Source organism: Salvelinus fontinalis, chromosome 26 (assembly GCF_029448725.1).
Source record: "Salvelinus fontinalis isolate EN_2023a chromosome 26, ASM2944872v1, whole genome shotgun sequence".
NCBI lineage: Eukaryota > Metazoa > Chordata > Actinopteri > Salmoniformes > Salmonidae > Salvelinus > Salvelinus fontinalis.
In genome coordinates, this window is record NC_074690.1 from 27,564,246 (window position 1) to 27,586,889 (window position 22,644).

The following is a 22,644-nucleotide window of genomic DNA, read 5'->3' on the forward strand; positions in this document are numbered from 1 at the left end:
CCGTGTCCGTGTCCGTGTCCGTGTCCGTGTCCGTGTCCGTGTCCGTGTCCGTGTCCGTGTCCGTGTCCGTGTCCGTGTCCGTGTCCGTGTCCGTGTCCGTGTCCGTGTCCGTGTCCGCAGAAGAGGGGTTGGAGGAGAGGGTGGCCCGCTGCCCTTTATTAATTATTAAATGATAACTCCTCACTGCTGCATGATGGATAACACTCAGTCTGGAGAAGAGAGCGGAGAGGCACATACCCCTCCTCCGTCTCCTCTCTACCCTCTCACTGTTACACGCCCCTCTCACTATTACACGCCCCTCTCACTGTTACACGCCCCTCTCGCTGTTACACGCCCCTCTCACTGTTACACGCCCCACACACACACACACACACACACACACACACACACACACACACACACACACACACACACACACACACACACACACACACACACACACACACACACACACACACACACACACACACACACACACACACACCGAGAGCACAGTGGGGAACATGCCACTAGTGCTATGCGTTACACATGTACTGCTGCAGGTGACGGGAATTATTCATTCAGATAGCTAGCGGAGGAGGGCATGCAACAAGCTAAGTCAACAAGCTTTGGTTTCCATGAGGAGTGAAGGAGTGAGGATCCTAGCTCTTGCCTTGGGTGGGTTAATAGGTGGTGGGTGAGTAAGGAGCGCTCGGTCACGGGATCAAGGTGAAATATGAAGTTCAAATGGCAGCCTCCCAGCTGAAGGGTTAATGGTTTGATTTATCCCACTGTAAACCTGGAGCTGCATCTCACATGGCACCCTATTCCCTATATAGTGCACTAACCAGAGCCCTAATGAGCCTTAGTCAAAAGTAGGGCATTGGTAAAAAGTACATTAGTGCACTATATAGTAAATAGGGTGCCATTTTGGACGCAGAACAGGGTGACTATTGAAGTGAACCGCAATCTCTCTGCATTCTCTAGCTGAAGCCTCCACAGTCAGTAAGAATGGCATTGATACTGTAAGTCTACCTCCAGATCTCTCTTATCTACTCCCATACTTACCATGGACAAGCTCTGTCAAAGACCAGGAGATGAATGAACATCTGTCAGGGCTTTCTGCAGTTGATTTGTTTTCCTGGCTAACCAAGTCCTTCAAAAGCCCTCCTTCCTGTCTATCCAAAAGCCCAGGTATCACCGCAGTATTAGGGGGAATACCAGGGGCTGGAGAGGGGCTCTTGTCTCTCCAAAAGCCCAGGTATCACTGCAGTATTAGGGGGAATACCAGGGGCTGGAGAGGGGCTCTTGTCTCTCCAAAAGCCCAGGTATCACTGCAGTATTAGGGGGAATACCAGGGGCTGGAGAGGGACTCTTGTCTCTCCAAAAGCTTATCCAAAGCTGAGGACTAAAGAGTACTAGTGTAACCTCTTAGAGAAAATGGTTTCAAAAGGGGTTCTTCCACTGTCCCCATAGGATAACCTTTTTGGGTTCCATGTAGAACCCTCTGCGGAAAGGGGTTCTTCAAAGGGTTCTCCTATGGGGACAACCAAAGAACCATTATACAGCACCTTTTTTCTAAGAGTGTACCCTCAGTAGAGACATGGAAGAACTGTGGTCTACGTGGCCCCTTCCTGCCATTACAAATGATGCAGATGTGAAAACCTAGTTGAGTGAGTGATTCAGTTCTATCCCTACAGCGTGTAATGGCCCCAGAGGTGCAGGTATCACTCTGATGCCATGGCTGTGATGGTGAACTGTGGATTAGAGAGGAGTGGACAGGGAGTGAGGGGATGTCCCTAGTGTTGTAATCTAGGGGTCCAGGAGTACAGCTGTACCCCCTCGGTGTGGTGTAACATGGCAGGGGTCTGACCTGAGGTGCATGTGGGTGAGGCGCTCCATCTCCTGCTCCATGTGGTCCTGCAGCTCTCCTGGACGCAGCAACACCTGGCAGATAGGACAGATGGGCGTCTGGCTGTCATACAGAGACACCTTCTTCTTACCTGGAGGGAGGGAGGGAGGGAGGGAGGGAGAGAGAGAGAGAGAGAGAGAGAGAGAGAGAGAGAGAGAGAGAGAGAGAGAGAGAGAGAGAGAGAGAGAGAGAGAGAGAGAGAGAGAGAGAGAGAGAGAGAGAGAGAGAGAGATGGGGAAAGACAGACATAGAGAGGAGGAAGGAAAGATGGAGAGAAAGAGAGACATCAAGGGAAGCTAGGATGAGATCTGTCCACAGGGCCGTGTCCCTCAGGCATGCGGTAGAGAGGGATGGATGGGGCAGCAGGATTAAGTGCCTCAGATTTCACTTTCTTGGACTGAGAATCGCTGGGCCCTAACGCATGTCTCCAGTTACCTCATTAACACTAACAGAGTGAGCGACTGATTGAACCCAGCCACACTCCATGGATCACATTCTGGCTCTACGTCATTTCAACCATATTACAGCAAAGGCATACTGTACTCATGCACACATGTTTAAAACCCAGAGAAGTCTAATAAGGGCTTGAAGGACATACAGTAGACTAAATGATGTAATGTGCCAGTTCATTGTCTTTGTGTGACAGTGTGTGTGTGTGTGTGTGTGTGTGTGTGTGTGTGTGTGTGTGTGTGTGTGTGTGTGTGTGTGTGTGTGTGTGTGTGTGTGTGTGTGTGTGTGTGTGTGTGTGTGTGTGTGTGTGTGTGTGTGTGTGTGTGTGTGTGTGTGTGTGTGTAAACAGGAGTGTATTATGAGTTCCGAGTGTGTGTGTGTGTCTAATCTAGGTATAGAGGAGACGTCTGGGCTAAAAGCGTCAATGCTTGTTCCTAGTAAAAATATCTCCTCAGTCTCCTCGGTCTCTGGATGAAGTGGACTTCCTCCTCGCTCTCTGCTGCTGTCTTTCTGATTCCCAAATGGTACCCTATTCCTTATATAGTGCAATATTCTGGACCCAGGACCCTGGTCAGAAGTAGTCCACTATATAGGAAATAGGGTGCCATTTGGGACACACATTCAGTCTTTGCTGTTTTGGATCCCGTGTCGGCCAATCAGACGGGTCTATTCTTAGACCAGGAACAATGGGCCTACCCTGACACAGGATATCCTGTTGGGGCGAGGTGTCAGGGCGACAACAGTGTAGGTATAGGCAGGCAGGAGGGTGGGTGGCGGGCGACATACACTGTCCCCTGTCCCCCCTGCCCTCTCTGTCTGTCTGCCCTGAAATCAGGAACACACAGCCAGTGGGACACTCTTATCCTTATCTGCCCCCATGACGCTAAGTCTGAACGAAGTGACATCAGGGTTTTACTGAGTGGAAGACAGCTAAACGGTTTGGGGTTTTGAGGTAACAGCATTGTGCCAAAATAAAATAGGTGCTACAGTCAGACAAATAACATTTCTAAGGTACAACACAAACACACACACACAAACAGGCAGCTTTTCTTGGTCCTGCCTGTTTGTGTGCTTGACTCTGAGGACCCTTCCTGATAATGGCTCCAAAAGCTGTCCTCAACAAGCGTCTCGTCCATTGTGTACAAATGCAGTTGGACAGGGCTATTACCTGGGAGGTAACCTACGAACAGGGCAGCAGAACTGGGCTATAACGTCTATAGTCTGCTCTGTGCTCAGTATAAATCCTTAAGCCCAGAATGTCTGTGTCCTTGACACTGCCCAGAGGGCAGTGTTGTATTTGTCTAGTGACGTGATGTGCTGCTACCCTGTTTGAGCTGGTGATGGATCAGTCTCACCTCCCTCCAACACAACACACACATAAACACAGAGCAGAGCAGCATACTGCAGCCAGGGGCCCTCCAGGGGCCCATATCCCTGCCCAGATATTGGCCTGTCACAACTATTTCCTGCAAGAGTACAGACTCATCAGTAAGGAGCTAGCAGGGACAATGTTAGCATGCATCCCTACTGTTGAACACACACACACACACACACACACACACACACACACACACACACACACACACACACACACACACACACACACACACACACACACACACACACACACACACACACACACACACACACACACACACACACACACACTCGGTGTCTCTCAGCCTAACCCCCTTCCTCCCCGCCTGTCTCCCAGTCAAGCGTGCCGGCGCATACTCAACTCCTATTCCCCAGCACTACTACTTAACAGCCCCACACTCTGGACACTTTAAGTGACTTTGAAAAATAGGTAATCGATTACAATTCTGCGTGTCTGTGTTTCTCTCAGCTCCCTCCCTCTCCCGCCCGCTGCATCCCTGCACATGTATTTCTCATTTTCTGCCACTACCTTTTCATTTCCCCTCGCTGTGCTCGTCCTTCATCTAGTTCTTTCCATTCTTTCTCTCCCTTTTTTCTCTTTCTTTCTTCTCTTCCTCTGTTTCTATCCATTCCCCTCTTCCTTTGTCTCTATTTTTCTCTCTTTTTCTCCTTTCATCTCCTGCAGTCTTTGTACCTGTCTCTCTCCTCTTTGCCACATGTCTCCGCTACCTCTCACTTCTCTCCACTAAGCAGTGGTCAGCTTTATTGCCCTGACAAGATAATTTGAGTCATGCCAAAGCAATCACGGTCCACAACAGTAAACAAAGAAATATCCAATCCCATTCTGTTGCTGATAAAGTGCTTTCAATTCTGTAGGCAATTGCATCGAGAAAACACAGACGTCACTGGACTTTATTGTCCATGGTTGATTTAGAGTTTTTTGGGGAGATAGGCTTCATATACTGTTTTAAATGTGCATTTTGTAAATAATCTCACTTTTTTGTTTGACTGTAGGCTCTCAGTTCTGTGACAATTGTGCAAGTGACAATGCTACAATGTTACATCAATGGTAATTTTGTCAGACAGTGTAGGTTTTTAATGTCTGGATTTTTTTAAACAGAAAGTTAAATATGCTGCAAATACAAATAGAGTTGTGTGTGTACCAGAGGAGAACAGCCGTTATTCTGGTGCTGTTTGTGTGGGAAGAGGTAGACAGACTACGTGGTGATCTAGACTCCCTGTCTGTCTGAGGACAATGGAAGTGTGTGTGGTTGTGTGGCCCATTGCCTCTCGACTCAGACCCGTTAATTCATCCCTACACAATCAATGGGTTTAGTAATGGAGTCCTGATCACTGCAGCGAGGACCTGTCGGCCCCTTAACCACCTCCGTGTCACCTGTCACACCCCAACATACTCTCTCTCACACACACACACACACACACACACACACACACACACACACACACACACACACACACACACACACACACACACACACACACACACACACACACACACACACACACACACACACACACACACACACACACACACACACACACACACACACGCACACAAACACAAACACCACCTAACCTGAGATACGTAACCTTAGCTCAGAGAGGAGAGAGCTGTTTGATCTCTGCAGCCGTAGTGTGGTGTGGGTAGACAGTGACAGAGACAGGGCTCCCTGAGGGCATGTAGGCAGCAGGCAGGCAGGGCTGTGACACTGGACATGACAGACTGCAGGGCCCAAGCCTCACAGCACTAACTACCATTTTAACACGCTGGGAAAAGTCTGAATTTGTCAATTGTATAAGTTCTGCACATTTCGGGACGTTCAAAATAACTGAATGAATTATATTGACAGATTTGTAGTGCATTTTACAAGTAAGAAAACATGTATGAAAGATTTTAGGTCCCATTAGCTTAAAGCTTATTTGTTTAGTGATAATTACAACAGATGTATGACTGAACTATGTTAGTTATTTCATCCCACAGAGTCTACCTACAGCATGATGGGGCAGATGCTCCAGGATTTAGGGCACAGGAGGTTGTTGGAACCTTAATTGGGGAGGACGGGCTCGTGGTAGTGGCTGGAGCGGAATAGGTGAAAAGGTATCAAATACATCAAACACATAGTTTCCATGGTTTCTCTCTGTCTCTCTCTCTGTCTGTCTCTCTCTCCCTCTATGTTTGTGTGGGTGGGTGTTAAAGCGAGCATTTCAAGAAGATAGTTGCATGTATTGTCTGTTGCTTGGTTAATGTTTGTCTATTTTTGACACATTGTTTGAACTTGCAAAAGACATTTGCTGTGAGTTCCAAATGTTTGTGTAATTTCCAAATAACATATTTCTCTGTCCAATCTCAGCCCTGACAACAGACCATCTCTTATCCCCCTGTGGTAATCTTTCAATCTCACCTATGATGTCACATGTTCAAAGTTTTCCTGATCTGTCACGGGCATCATCAATAAGGGCCCAGTGCCCACTGTGTGTGTTGGGGGCCTAATGTGTTTCCTATAGACAGGCCCATTATGTGTGGCTGTGTGTGTGGCTGCAGCCCCCCAGCCTAGTGTCCACGTCCTCCCCAGAGAGGATTGACTAAAGGCAGACAGCCTGTGATTAATCATGGGCCACGAGGAACAGTGAAACAGAGAGGGAGCAATCCCAGATAGACAGAGACAGAGGCAGAGGCAGGTGGACCTAGTGGTCCCTCCCTCTCTAAACAGCCACATCTGGGTACTGAATCTGCTCCCCCCTTTCTGTCTATTGGTCTCTCTCTTGTTCTCCTCTGATGCTGTACTGTGGATGCCTCATTGACCCTTTCCCCTCTGCTTTCTCTCCCTTTCTCTCTCTCACTTTATCCCCATCGCTCTACCCATCGTCCTCTTGTCAGTTCCTAGTTCTCTCTCTATCCCTTTCTCTCAGCCTCTCTCATTCTCAACCCCCCTCTTCCTCTCTCTGTCTCTCTCTTTCCCTCAGGGCAGTGAGTGATGGGAATTGGTCGACAGAGAGATAAATCCTGGGGAAGGAGGGGGTTTTGCACGCGGCACTTGTCAGCGCGTTAAAGATGATTAATGCGGGATGCCCCCCTCCGCCGGACCCCTTAGCTTTGAAAGGGGGGGTGACTCCTCCGTTTAATCTGTGGGAGCGAAGGGGACGCTGAGGCAGGCAGGGAGAGAGGGAATGAGGGAGGAAGAGGGTAAGGAGGGAGGAGGGGGGCAATAACAAGGAAATAGGCCTGACAGAACTTTTTAGTACTGAGATTCCTCACCAAAATGCCACACGACCAGGGGAAGGAAGGAAGAGGATGCTGCCTCCGCTCGCTGTGGCCTAACGGTTCTGATTGAGTGCTGGCCTGATCTCTTCTAATGCGCCAAGATGGATCATCTCATCTTCTCCTCCCATCCCACCCTGCCTCACTGCCTGGCCCCCAATCTCTCCTTTTAATCTCTGCCACCGTTTACCTTTATCAGGCCACTCCACTTAACCAGCCCGAGTCCTCTCCACTCGTCTCCAAGACACGACTAATGCCACACAGTGTCTGCATTCCAAATGGCACCATATTCCCTATAATGCCACACAGTGTCTGCATTCCAAATGGCACCATATTCCCTATGTAGAGCACTTCTTTTGAACCAAATCCTATGGGCCCTGGTTAAAAGTAGTGCCCTAAATGGGGAATAGGGTGCCATTTGGGACATACTCATGCACAATCACCTGACTCCCTCCTCCACCACAACATGCCAGCCAGGCAAACTGTAATTATCTAAAGTATTCCCATCACTTAACCCCTTTCCTTAAAATCAATGATAAGAGGTGTTATGAGAAATTGAGACAGCCGATTAGACGACAGATGGCGAAATGAGAGCATGAGAGCAAGACTGCAGCCTGATGGAGAGAGGGAGAGAGAGAGAGAGAGAGAGAGAGAGAGAGAGAGAGAGAGAGAGAGAGAGAGAGAGAGAGAGAGAGAGAGAGAGAGAGAGAGAGAGAGAGAGATGGATGGATGGATGGAGATAGAGAGAGAGATCATAGAGAAAGAGAGAAAGACATAGAGAGCGAGAGAGAGAGAGAGAGAGAGAGAGAGAGAGAGAGAGAGATGGATAATGAAAGAGAGAGAGAGAGAGAGAGATGGATGGATGGATGGATGGATGGATGGATGGAGATAGAGAGAGAGAGATGATAGAGAAAGAGAGAAAGACAGAGAGCGAGAGAGAGAGAGATGGATAATGAAAGAGAGAGAGAGAGAGAGATGGATAATGAAAGAGAGAGAGAGAGAGAGAGAGATGGATAGAGAAAGAGAGAGAGAGAGAGAGAGAGAGAGAGAGATGGATAGAGAAAGAGAGAGAGAGAGAGAGAGAGAGAGAGATGGATAGAGAAAGAGAGAGCATGAGAGAAGAGGAAGAGATTGAGAATGGGGGTGTTGCGTCCTGTTGTGTCATGCTCCGCTGCCTGCCGGTCTTATCAGAGCTGCCAAACGGCTGCACAGTCCCTATCATGCTGCATGGCTATGGCTATTGGTGGATGTGAGGGGGGTGAATTTAGCTGAGTGGGCCGGATGAGGCTGGGTTGGTACGTGGCGATGTATAACAGCTCTGGAGCTCACCCCGACACTTCTTACATGTTGTTTTACAACCCACCCTTCAAAGAAGAGAAGCAGACTATGCTGAATGAAGGCTGCAGCTAGCTGCTACAATTTACAGAGGGCCACTGGCACAACTCTGGTAGCACAGGCCTGTGAGTTGACTGTCTACTAACTCGTTTGCCCTTTCACAGCGTTTCACAACGGAACTCAAATAGCATGGGCCTCTTTCATTTAACTGTTTCCAAATGCACAAAGAACCTATACGCTTTACGTATCTGTAAAATATAAAAACATATATAGATACATACAGTAGATTCTGTCTCACTGGCTTTTGTGGAAAAATATACTTTACAAAATTGTAGTATTAAACAATAATATTAGCAATAGTGTGCGCTATCTCAATTTTTGGTTAAAATAGCTTTTATGGAGAGGATTTTAGTAATTGTGAGTGTGTAACCATGGTGTGTGTGTGCATGTGTGCGCGCGCGAGCTTGTGTGTGTACACAGGCAGCCCTGCTGTGGTCAGTTCTCCTCCTACAGAGCCCCATGCAGTCTGCTGTTTGCTCAGCACTGCTAGCTCCCTAATGTGTAATGTACTGGCCAGAGAACAAAGACATTTTACTAACAGGCTCTCGGGGAGGACTGGAGCGCCTTTTGAAATCCAAATGTGTTAACATTGTAGCGGTGCTCTAAGTGGAGACTGGCAGGCAGGCGGGGGCTCTCGTTGTGTAGTGTTGTGTAGAACGCTCACCTGGGAGTCTATGACCCTGCACAGCTGCCACCAGTAAAGCTGCCTCCGCAACGGAACACACCGCTGACTTCACAGGCGCCTGCCTACCTGCCTGCTGCCTACCCACACTGCACCACATCTTTACTACTAGGTCCTTTAACTCAGCTTTTATGCAGCCTGGGAGTGTGTGTGTGTGTGTGTGTGTGTGTGTGTGTGTGTGTGTGTGTGTGTGTGTGTGTGTGTGTGTGTGTGTGTGTGTGTGTGTGTGTGTGTGTGTGTGTGTGTGTGTGTGTGTGTGTGTGTGTGTGTGTGTGTGTGTGTCAACATGCTCTAAATGATTATGCAGGTAATATATACAGTACATTTAATTATAATCTGTTAGGTCAGATTTAAACAGAGAGGGGACCAAATAGATGACTTCCAAAGGTTCTCTAAATGTTTGACTGAAATCACAAAGACAATAGTACATCACGTCGAGAACAAAGGAACAATTTCTCACGGTCACCGTGTATGTTTTTATAGCCCACCACCAAGTATCTCACAAGACCTAATAGAACAATGAAAATCTCTGACATAATACCTTTTTTTCATTCATTTATTTCCTCCCTCCATCCCTCTCTCCATTCCTCTTTCCATTCTGCCAGCCGAGCAGCACTTACACAGGATCAATTAGCATCAATTATGTGCTGACTTCATTTAACTGTATAGCGCTAGGATCTGTCACTTTCACTTCCAGATTAATGGAGGCCCCTGAACTTGTCTTTGGCAGAAGGAGATGATCATTTGTCTTTTAAAGAGAAACCTGAGAAGCAGGATCTTTAGGCCTATATTATCTTGAGTGGAGTTGTATTTTCTGCATAGGTCTATAGGTCTATGGGTTCGAAATAGCACCCTATACCTTATTACAGTGCACTACTCATGGCATCCTATACCTTATATAGTGCCCTACTCATGGCATCCTATACCTTATTTGTGCCCTACTCATGGCATCCTATACCTTATATGTGAGCCTGTACAGCATGTGTATGAGAATGCATTGAATTGGCTCATACGACAATCAGCTAATGAATAACATGTAAAATGCACACCAAGGCACAATAAGACTAGAGAATGAACGGCAAGGTGTGACTTTATGAGTTTGCTGAGGGGAGCCGAGGGGAGCCGGGGGGAGCCGAGGGGAGCTGAGGGGAGCCGAGGGGAGCCGAGGGGAGCCGAGGGGAGCCGAGGGGAGCCGCCACACACAAACAGTTTGGTAAATGGAATTACAAAGTGCCTACATATGGAGCCTGTCTGGGTGCCCTTGAAGAAGTCTGTTCTCCTTGTCCACCTAGTTGCATTTTCCTCTTGTTTTTCATGCCAGGGAGCCGTAAATGAGTTTCCCGACATGCATCAAGTGTTTACGCCAGGCACCCTCCTATCCCTCCAATTGCCTCACCCCCTAAAACCGCCAACATCAGTAAACAATGAAATCTCTCAGCTGAAACTCAATGTGTAACCGCATTACCCTGCCTGATAAAATCTTCAAACAATGTGCGATAAGGGGAATTTGATTTGATTCGAAGGGCCCTTTTTTTCTTTCCTTTAGACATTCCCCCTTCTTTCCTCTCCTCCTTGCCTAGCCTGAGGCTGTAACACCGCTGCTCATCCACATCTCATCCCCCGCTCATCCCCCTCTCATCCCCCGCTCATCCCCCTCTCATCCCCCGCTCATCCCCCTCTCATCCCCCGCTCATCCCCCGCTCATCCCCCTCTCATCCCCCGCTCATCCCCCTCTCATTCCTCTCTCATCCCCCGCTCATCCCCCGCTCATCCCCCGCTCATCCACATCTCATCCCCCGCTCATCCCCCGCTCATCCCTCTCTCATCCCCCGCTCATCCCCCTCTCATCCCTCTCTCATCCCCCGCTCATCCCCCGCTCATCCCCCGCTCATCCCCCTCTCTCATCCCCCTCTCATCCCCCGCTCATCCCCCTCTCATCCCCCTCTACAAAATGACACTGCCTCACATGCACAATAAAATAAATCCACCAATCCTGTCACCCTTCATTTTGGGTTCCCCACTAAACCTAAATCAACGCAAGGTGATTCCCCTGAAGTCATCTTCATGATGGAAAATATGGGCTTTAAAGTCAAAACGAGGCCAATTAAGGCAATGGGGCCGGTAAGGGGAGTGTGTGTGCACCGGTGTGTGTATGTGTGTGTGTGCCTGTGTGTGTGGTGATTTGGTTTATTCTAACTGGTGATTTAAGCAGGCTGGACAGTTACTGGGCTGATTGCAGTGAGGGGGTGGGAGGGTCTGGGAGAAGGATGGGAGACGGAGTTTGGCTGTTCATTCAGAGGACATTTGATGAAATGGAACGGGGTCATCTTCAGTTTGGCACCCCGCGCCTGCCGGTATGATGAGCGAGGCGGGGAGGCGAGGAGGAAGAGGAGGAGAGGAGGAGATCTCTAGCCAGCACACAGGGGGCTGCTCGTCTGCTCGGGCTCTGACAGTGATGCATTGTGTTTTTAAATACCAGTGTTCCACGCCCTGCTCAAAACTGATCACACTGCTCATTCCAACCCAGCCCCGTTGTCACCTTAAAAAAAGCAAAGGCAATCTCCTCTCCGTGAGCAGAATGAAGAGGCAAAAGAGGAAAGTGTCTGTTGTGCGGCCTGTTTTAGTCAAGTTGGATGTGTTCAGGAAAAGTGATTTTATACATCTGTCAAAATGTGATTCAAATGCTAACAGTGTGCGCTTACACTTACAGTATGTGAGATTGAAAATACTTGTTACAAGCTGTACAAAGATCAAAACAATGTCATCATGTAGGCTGATTTCTAGTCAACAAATCACAACAATGTAATAAATCATTAGCTAAGTGATTTACTGACGTTTTAACACCTCTTTTGAAGCAGTGGAGGGACGATGTGTGTTTTGTGTGCGTTTGTGTGTATGTGTGTGTGTGTGTGTGCTAGTGGGGGCCTATGGGGTTGACGGGGGCAGTGTATGGGGGGTAAGAGGGGAGAGTGGCTGGTGGTGGCGGTGGCAGGGCGCTCACGTTAGTGACAGCTGTTTATTCAATCAATCACCTTGTCGACGGTATAGCAGTGTGCTGGGGACTGGGAGATTGAGTTTTGCCTCACAAGGGAGAATGGAGCAAATTAATAGACCATTACCCAGGCGCTGACCCAGGAAATGAGGGTGATACTGCTGGGTTAGATCTGCCAGCCTGCCTGCTTCTCCACTCAAAACCCCCCCCCCAGCCCCCCACGGCCCCCGGCTGCTGTTGGGGGGAGGGAGAGAAGGAGGAAGGGAGGGAAGGAGGGCGGGAGGGAGGGAATTGAACACAGAGACAGTGGCCGCCACCACTGCACATCCACAGCACCCCCTCACCTCCTTCAGTTCTCCCCAGGGGAAAGGGGCCATTACTGCTGGTAGGGAAGAGAGAAGGCCTGGGTAGTAGTGGATGGAAGAGGGATGGAGGAGGAGCTGGTAGAGTAGAATGTATTTGCAAGCCTTGGCTAGCCCTGTTTGGCTTGCTGAGCAGGCAGGATGTGAGGTCTGGGTCCTGGTCTGGGTACTGGCCTGGGTCCTGGCCTGGGTCGCCTCCCTCTGGAGATGCTGGGGATGGGGGGTGAGCACTGAGCAGGTGTGGGGTAAGAGGGTATGAGGTGGGCAAACCTCATTCAGACCATTTCTCACCGGCTCGCTATTTCTCACCAGCTCAGATAGGGGACTGATGAGCGAGTCAAAAGCCAACTTCTCTACGCCCTACTCCCCCCTATTCAATTGTACCTCTTCAGCTATACAGAGGTGAGGTGTGTCTCTAGCCTCTATCAGGGAGTGGGCTGCTCTGCTGTGGTCAGGACTCATTTCCATCCCAAAGGGCTCATCATGGTGGGAGGAGAAACAGCAGCGTCAGTGCTGGGGCTGAGATCAGCACTTTGAGCACAGGGGCTGACTAAGCACTTAATCATCACACTAGTATTATTTTCACACCTATTCACATCCACTGCATTTCCCCTGGCCTCTTTAGAACAATACTCTAGTTAATACGGGCCCAACAGGGTACATGGTTAGGTCTTCCTTCCCATCACTCTTCAATAGGAGCTGAAGTCCATTTGCTAAGGTGGGTTCTGTTTTGGTTAAGTTTTAGCTGATGAGGCTACCTACCTCTTGAGTGCTGCAAGTTAACTAGGCCGGGATCCCTCCTCCCTCTCTCACTTTTAGCAGGAACATAGGGGACGTTGTCGGCTGGCTGCTGCTGAGAGTGTTATTTGCCATCTGTTTGCCACCAGGGAGTGGAGCGGGTGCACAGAGCTCATCCTGAACAATGCTTAACAGTAATTGATAGCTAGCGCTCAGCCACAGATAGCTAACCCCCACAGGTTGCTCTTCATCACCACCACCAACACCACCGTCCTCCCTCTTTCTCTCTCTCTCTCTCTCTCTCTCTCTCTCTCTCTCTCTCTCTCTCTCTCTCTCTCTCTCTCTCTCTCTCTCTCTCTCTCTCTCTCTCTCTCTCTCTCTCTCTCTCTCTCTCCCTCCCTCACTCTCATATACTTGAGTGTGGGAATTAATTACCGGAGCCAATTAACTGTTTATACTCTGATGTTTTAACTAATTACCTCTAATAGCGACACAACAGCGGCCAGCCGAGTTAATTGAATTCTAACGGTGGTGCTGAATGCAGGTTGGGAGTGGAGGCTGAATGAGAAGAAGCCTGTCTGGAGTAGAGCTGCCTGTCATGAGGCAGTAGAGGGGAGAGTTAGAGCTGTTCTCCTCCCACGTCTTCCTCCTCCCACGTCCCAGGTTATTAACACCCATCTCCCGTCACTACACTTTAGATGGTGTGCCACACCGCACGCCTGACACGGACACAAACACAGGCATACACACACACGTGCAAGCACACACACATTCACACACTGCAAACATGCCAAACCATTCCTAGATTGATGACACACACATACAGTATGTTCACGTCTTCAGCACCGAGACTAGTAAAATCATATGTCAGACATTATACATATTCTATGGTGTTTGTGAAAATGTATATTATGATTGGCATTGTACAGAACAGTCCATGGCCGTGGCTCGGCGAGAGTTCCCTGTTTCACAGATATAGATCTGCAAATTGGTCCTTGGCTGAGCCATAAAATCTGGATAAGACTGTAAAGGCTAAATTATTTGAAAGTTACAAGAGAAAGCACTGAGGGCTTGTGTGATCAACACTGCCATGTACACCAAATGGTCTCACTCCTGAACCCATGCTTTGCATGCAGGGAACAGAACAGGCTCTCCCACGAACGCTGTGAGAAGAATGTTTTACCCCGAGACGACGGTGCACATCTCTAACCTCTCCCCTCCACCCCGCGACTGGAACACAGCCTGAAACAGGGTTCCTTTTACGCATGTTAACCTGCTGGCCTCCACCACTAACAGTAATCAATTGCTCTCACTACTAGGGCCCTCTCAGTTAGTACTAGAGCAGTGGTCACCAACTGGTTGATTGCGGCATTACAAGTCCATCCAAGGCATTACTAGTCCATCCAAGGCATTACTAGTCCATCCAAGGCATTACAAGTCCATCCAAGGCATTCCTGGTCGATCCAAGGCATTACTAGTCCATCCAAGGCATTACAAGTACATCCAAGGCATTACTAGTCCATCCAAGGCATTACAAGTCCATCCAAGGCATTCCTGGACAATCCAAGGCATTACTAGTCCATCCAAGGCATTCCTGGTCGATCCAAGGCATTACAAGTCCATCCAAGGCATTCCTGGTCGATCCAAGGCATTACTAGTCCATCCAAGGCATTCCTGGTTGATCCAAGGCATTCATAGTCCATCCAAGGCATTCCTGGTCGATCCAAGGCATTACAAGTCCATCCAAGGCATTCCTGGTCGATCCAAGGCATTACAAATCCATCCAAGGCATTCCTGGTCGATCCAAGGCATTACAAGTCCTTCCAAGGCATTCCTGGTCGATCCAAGGCATTACAAGTCCATCCAAGGCATTCCTGGTCGATCCAAGGCATTACAAGTCCATCCAAGGCATTCCTTGTCGATCCAAGGCATTACTAGTCGATCCAAGGCATTCCTGGTCGATCCAAGGCATCCCTATTGTTTTTATTCATTTCACGCTGTTGGTGGTAGGTGCACTTGATTTAGCAGCCCTAGCGCCAGGGTAGGCAAAGTGTTCCCATTTTGAACCATTTAATGTGTCTGAACTTAGAACTCCACCTACCCAGCAGTGCACATATATAGGCCTTCCGCTGGCCAATCAGATAGCTCAGATCACCGTGTCTGCACAGTTTCCTCGAGCCATACACTTTAAAAAGAAGCCTCGAACACACAGCAAAGTCAATACTGTAGATTTTCAAAATGTTTAAAACCACGACTAGAGAGAGACTCAAAGAATACAGCAAAGAGGTGCTGTTTTTATTAGTAAGTTCATGTTTAAGTTGTTATTCAGCACTAGTGTCAACACCTTGTTTAAGACTTATACAAGTGTTCTCCCTACTTCCACTCACGCTACAAACAGTACTGCAGCTGGAACGAATGAATGTAACAAAGTGTTTCCATAAGCTTGTGTTGTTATTAGCGGCTTGTGTCCTTTTTAATATCGAGAAATATTTCACATTCTCTGGTCATAGGAGTAACAACATGCGACTTGAGTTTCGCCATCAGCTGGAAGACTGTGTACCTTTTCTCAGCGGAGGGAGGGAGGAGGGACGGTGAGTCTGGTGAGAGGCAGCCTCACCGCTGCTCCCTCCCATCAGAATGACCATCAGATGCAGGCCATCAGTACAGTAAACAAAATACAGAGCTAATTATTATGCTCACTCAGCTGTGCCTCACAAGTAATACAACAAAGGATCTATTACCAGTGTGATCATATACTGTACTTAATTGTTTTAATATAATTTCTAAATGGTCTGAGAAGAACAACAATTTACAGTTGAAGTAGGAAGTTTACATACACTTAGGTTGGAGTCATTAAAACTCGTTTTTCAACCATTCCACAAATTTCTTGTGAACAAACTATAGTTTTGGCAAGTCGGTTAGGACATCTACTTTGTGCATGATGCAAAGTTTTTTCCAACAATTGTTTACAGACAGATTATTTCACTTACAATTCACTGTATCACAATTCCAGTTGGTCAGAAGTTTACATAAACTAAGTTGACTGTGCCTATAAACAGCTTGAAAAATTCCAGAAAATGATGTCATGGCTTTAGAAGCATCTGATAGGCTAACTGACATCATTTGAGTCAATTGGAGATGTACCTGTGGATGTATTTCAAGGCCAACTTTCAAACTCAGTGCCTCTTTGCTTGACATCATGGGAAAATCAAAAGAAATCAGCCAAGACCTCAGAAAAAGTATTGTAGACCTCCACGAGTCTGGTTCATGCTAGAGAGCAATTTCCAAACTCCTGAAGGTACCACGTTCATCTGTACAAACAATAGTACGCAAGTATGAACACCATGGGACCACGCAGCCGTCAAACCGCTCAGGAAGGAGATGCGTTCTGTCTCCTAGAGATGAACATACTTTGGTGCGAAAAGTGCAAATCAATCCCAGAAAAGGACCTTGTGAAGATGCTGGAGGAAACAGGTACAAAAGTATCTATATCCACAGTTAAAAAAAGTCCTATATCAACATAACCTGAAAGGCTGCTCAGCAAGGAAGAAGCCACTGCTCCAAAACCGCCATAAAAAAGCCAGACTACGGTTTGCAACTGCACATGGGGACAAAGATCGTACTTTTTGAAGAAATGTCCTCTGGTCTGATGAAACAAAAATATAACTGTTTGCCCATAATGACCATTGTTATGTTTGGAGGAAAAAGGGGGAGCCTTGCAAGCCGAAGAACACCATCCCAGCCGTGAAGCATGGGGGTGGCAGCATCATGTTGTGGGGGTGCGTTGCTGCAGGAGGGACTGGTGCACTTCACAAAATAGATGGCATCATGAGGGAGGAAAGTTATTTGGATATATTGAAGCAACATCTCAAGACATCAGTCAGGAAGTTAAAGCTTGGTCGCAAATGGGTCTTCCAGATGGACAATGACCCCAAGCATACTTTCAAAGTTGTGGCAAAATGGCTTAAGGACAACAAAGTCAAGTTATTGGAGTGGCCATCACAAAGCCCTGACCTCAATCCTATAGAAAATGTGTGGGCAGAACAGAAAAGGGGTGCAAGGAGGCCTACAAACCTGACTCAGTTACACCCGCTCTGTCAGGAGGGATGGACCAAAATTCACCCAACTTATTGTGGGAAGCTTGTGGAAGGCTACCCGAAATGTTTGACCCAAGTTAAACAATTTAAAGGCAATGCTACCAAATACAAATTTAGTGTACGTAAACGTCTGACCCACTGGGAATGTGATGAAAGAATTAAAAGCTGAAATAAATAATTCGCTCTACTATTTTTCTGACATTTTACATTCTTAAAATAAAGTGGTGATCCTAACTGACCTAAGACAGGCAATTTTTACGAGGATTAAATGTCTGGAATTGTGAAAAACGGAGTTTAAATGTATTTGGTTAAGGTGTATTTAAACTTCCGACTTCAACTGTACATATTACTAGACACTCTTATCCAGAGCGACTTATAGTAAGTAGCAAGTGCATACACCCCCCCCCCCCAATACTAGTCCCTCATGGGAATCAAACCCACAACCCTGGTGATGTAAGCACCATGCTCTACCACCTGAGCCACATGGGACATTGGCAGGCCAATTCAAGCATAGCCAATATGCAGTGATTATGTATTGGCCCTATAGGCTACCGCACAAACCTCATTGCTACAGAACTATTTTTAATTGGTTAATGTTGCATAGGCTTATCTGAGCGGTCGATCTCGGCTTGCATTTTTACTCAGAAAGTGATCTTGACTCAGAAAGTGATCTTGACTCAGAAAGTGATCTTGACTCAGAAGGTTGGTGACTATTGTACTAGAGGCTAGTGAGGAGGAGAAGAATTTCAGCACCACCTGGGTGAATCAGATTCTTGTGTGTTTGTGTCTGTGTGATAAGACCAGCCCTCCCTCGTAGTTTGAGCCTCAAAGTCAGTGAAAGTTTAAAGATGATCAGTCTTCTTCTCACCCACATGCTTGTATTACTACTTCCCAGCCCTGTCCTCATAGACAGCAGGGGGGAAAGGAAAGTGAGACACTGATTGATTCATCACTGGAGACCTCCCTCTTTGTCTGTTGCTGCCTGACACACACACACGCACATACACACACAGACACACACATGCACACGCACACACACCACCCCAGCCCAACACACAATCCCCGACCCTTGAGCTCCCACTTCCACGGCAGGCAGGCATGCAGGAGGAGAGGAGCAGGGATTTCCTGTTCCTAGCCTGTGCTCATCTGTCAGCTACAGTACAGGCTAACACCTCCATCACACAAGCCATTTACAGCCTAAGCCCAGAGTAGATAGACCTCCGCCTTTTCCCCTCCACCTCCCCCTTGACTGGGGCCACAGCGGCTGGGGCTCACTGCACAGCTAGCGCTGTTAACATGGCACCTGTCTAGAGTGGTGGGGAGGGATAAACCTCCCTTCCACACACAGACATGTACGGAAGCATTCATGCACAAGCAGGCACACACACACACAAGCCACATCACCCCCATTCTCCCTCCCATTCTCATCTGCCAGACGGACTGTGTCAGGAGCACTGAGCCTCAGAAATATGGCCAGGGGGTCAAAACACTAAAGCAGGGGAATAATAACCAGGCAGGCTACTAGTTAGACATCTCTCAACACAATGCTGTGGTAGCCAGGACTGGACAGGACTAAACTAGGCTGTATTAGACAGGACAAGAGCAGAGGAGAGCACTGGACAGGAGGAGAGGAGAGGACTGTACTGGACAGGAGGAGACGACAGGACAGGAGGAGAGGACAGGACTGTACTGGACAGGACAGGAGGACAGGACAGGACAGGAGGAGAGGACAGAACTGTACTGGACAGGACAGGAGGAGAGGACATAACATAATAGGATAGGACAGGACAGGAGGAGAGGACAGGACTGTACTGGACAGGAGGAGATGACAGGACAGGACAGTAGGAGAGGACAAGACTATACTGGACAGAACAAGAGGAGAGGACAGGACAGTACAAGAGGAGAAGACAGAACAGGAGGAGAGGACGGAACAGGATAGGACAGGAGGAGAGGACAGAACATGACAGAAGGAGAGGACAGGACAGGACAGGAGGAGAGGACAGAACCGAACAGGACATGACAGGAGGAGAGGACAGGACAGGAGGAGAGGACAGAACAGAACAGGACAGGAAGGAGAGGACAGGACAGGGGGAGAGGAGAGGACAGGACAGGAGGAGAGGACAGAACAGGACAGAAGGAGAGGACAGGACAGGACAGGAGGACAGGACAGAACAGGACAGGACAGGACAGGAGGAGAGGACAGGACAGGAGGACAGGACAGAACAGGACAGGACAGGAGGAGAGGACAGAACAAGATAGGAGGAGAGGACAGGACAGGACAGGACAGGACAGGACAGGACAGGACAGGAGGACAGGACAGAACAGGACAGGAGGAGAGGACAGAACAAGACAGGAGGAGAGGACAGGACAGAACAGGACAGGACAGGAGGACAGGACAGGACAGGACAGGAGGACAGGACAGAACAGGACAGGAGGAGAGGACAGAACAAGACAGGAGGAGAGGACAGGACAGGACAGGAGGAGAGGAGAGGAGAAGACAGAACAGGACAGGACAGGACAGGAGGACAGGACAGAACAGGACAGGACAGGAGGAGAGGACAGAACAAGACAGGAGGAGAGGACAGGACAGGAGGAGAGGAGAGGAGAGGAGAGGAGAGGACAGAACAGGACAGGGCAGGAGGACAGGACAGAACAGGACAGAAGGAGAGGACAGGACAGGACAGGAGGACAGGACAGAACAGGACAGGAGGAGAGGACAGGACAGAACAGAACAGAACAGGACAGGACAGGAGGAGAGGAGAGGAGAGGACAGAACAGGACAGGACAGGAGGACAGGACAGAACAGGACAGAAGGAGAGGACAGGACAGGACAGGAGGACAGGACAGAACAGGACAGGAGGAGAGGACAGGACAGAACAGAACAGGACAGGACAGGAGGACAGGACAGAACAGGACAGGAGGAGAGGACAGAACAGGACAGGAGGACAGGACAGAACAGGACAGGACAGGAGGACAGGACAGAACAAGACAGGAGGAGAGGACAGAACAAGACAGATTGCATTTGGCTCCTAAGTCATTCACTCACTACTTGCCTCAGTATTGGTTCTGCTTGTTTGGTCAGGTTGCCTGGCAGATAACTAGACCTAGACAATCTTTGATTTAAAAGGGCAATTGCTGTGTCTGATATATGTCCAGCACTGGAACATCACAATGGTGTCAGGATACACACAATGAGATCCCTAGAATGATTAGTGGAGAGATAGGGAAATATAAATGCAAGATACAAATCAGGAATACACCAAAACGGGTGTCTATTCAAACCTTTCTATATAGCCCCTTTAAATTATATGTTTCACAATATTCTATAGCCTTTTGTGGCTGACGTTATTGTTACCGTTGAGAGGATGATTCAGACGATTCTGTTTCCTCCCTTGAAATCCCCCCAGTGATGGATTGACACCTCTTGCTCTCCGCCGGTCTAAAATGCTCAGCCCCCATCCCCTTTCAGCTCTAACCGTTATCAGCCCTTGTCACAAACGGGGGAACTTGGATAATCCCTCAGTGTGCATATCTCTATCTCTGCGGCTCATGCTGCCTGCTATATTTCCACTCATCTGAGAAGAGTATCAGAGTGTCAGTTTTCTCTGTGCTGTGGAGAAACTGCATGGCAGAGAGAGAGAGGGAGAGGTTGAGAGAGAGGTTGAGAGAGAGAGAGAGAGAGAGAGAGAGAGAGAGAGAGAGAGAGAGAGAGAGAGAGAGAGAGAGAGAGAAAGAGAGAGGGAGAGAGAGATAGAGAGGTTGAGAGAGAGGCAGAGATAGAGAGGTTGAGAGAGGGAGGTTGAGAGAGAGAGAGAGAGGTTGAGAGAAAGGGAGAGATAGAGGTTGAGAGAGGGAGAGGTTGAGAGAGAGCGGTTGAGAGAAAGAGAGGTTGAGATAGAGTGAGAGAGAGGTTGACAGAGAGAAAGAGGGAGGTTGAGAGGATGAGAGAGAGAGAGGTTGAGATAGAGAGAGAGAGAGGTTGAGAGAGAGAGCGTTTGAGAGAGAAGTTGAGATAGAGAGAGGTTGAGAGGATGAGAGAGAGATTGAGAGAGAGATTGAGAGAGAGGTTGAGAGAGAGAGAGGTTGAGAGAGAGAGAGAGAGAGAGGGCGAGACGGGTCTTAATAAAGGCAGGGAGGTAGAGTTGAGAGGCTGATATGTAGGGTTGAGAGCTGAGGAGTGGGCTCTGAAGGGCAGAGAGACCAAACACACTGTGATTGCCATCCCACCACGGCACGGCCACTGCCATTGGATAACATTGTGATGTTATCCTTGCACCTCGCCATTCTCTCTCTCTCTCTCTCCCCCCGCTCTCTCTCTCTCTCTTGCACGGCTGGCTCTGTCTATGGGGCTCAGCCTCCGTCTCCTCTCTCCTCCTCCTCTCAGAGTGTGATATGAGTTCTAACAGTAGAGGGAGACGTTACTCTTCGGCTGCTCCTATCTAAGCTGTCCCTCGCTCTCTTTAACCCCTCTGATTAGGGGTCCTAGTCACTAAGTGTGTAGCAGTATAGCAGCGAGGCGATCTGATCCTGTACTAGCCTCCTCATCCACCGCCCTGGATCTGGGTCTGACCGTACGGTAAGAGGTAGTAGAGGAGGAGGCTGGCAGAGAGAGGCTTTAAAGCCCCCTGTCTCTCCCTGGTGTATCGTACCACGTTCTCAGTTCAGAACGGGTGCACGGCCGATCAATAGAAAATTAAAGAGCCTGAGAATGGTTTCTGATGGTGCTCACACATTAACCCCCTTCAGTGTCTGTGTCCCAAATGACACCCTATTCCCTATATAGTGCACTAATTTAACCAGGGCCCATATGGTCAAATATAGTGCACTATGGAGGTTATAGGTTGCCATTTGGGACGTAGACTCTGCCTCTCATCTCTCCTACAAACTTACGCTACAGAGACGAGCTGAGCAGCTCTATTTGAGCCGTCTTGGGTAACAGGGTCAGAGAGGAGGGGGGGAAGGAGAAAAGCTCTCAGCGATTGGCAGGAGGTGGTGGTGTTTAGGAGTTTAAGCATTAAAAAAAGGTGAAATAAAGAAATGGAGGAGAGGAGCGTAACAGCAGCGAGAGGAGAGGGAGAGTTGGATGTCGTCTAGCTGGCTGTCTGGGGACTCAAATCTCAGAGCAATTTTCAGGGTGGGTGATTGGCAGCTTGATGTGTATTCTTCCCCTGTAGGAGCCGGTGATAACTCTGGTCCATTCCCCATCTTACAAGCCTGTTGTGGAGCTATTACAATGACAATAGCGATAAGGGACATTCATCACTCAGCCTCCCGCGGGCTGACGGAAGGGGCCCATCAACAGGTCTGGTGGGGACTGGGAGCCAGCCAGGGGAGCTGGAGATTCACTGAGCCTGAATTACAGAGCACTCTCAGCCGGAAA

General features: G+C 48.6%; 1 protein-coding gene across 7 annotated transcripts in view; it reads right to left on the reverse strand.

Moving 5' to 3' along the window:
- LOC129824037 (E3 ubiquitin-protein ligase RNF220-like) overlaps positions 1–22,644 on the reverse strand; it is a 184,150-nt gene that overhangs the window by 50,550 nt on the left and 110,956 nt on the right. For all 7 annotated transcript variants that reach the window (XM_055883310.1, XM_055883312.1, XM_055883311.1 and 4 more), the window contains exon 3: positions 1,853–1,982. In XM_055883310.1, the coding sequence (XP_055739285.1) occupies positions 1,853–1,982 (130 nt within the window). The remainder of the gene's footprint in view (positions 1–1,852; positions 1,983–22,644) is intronic.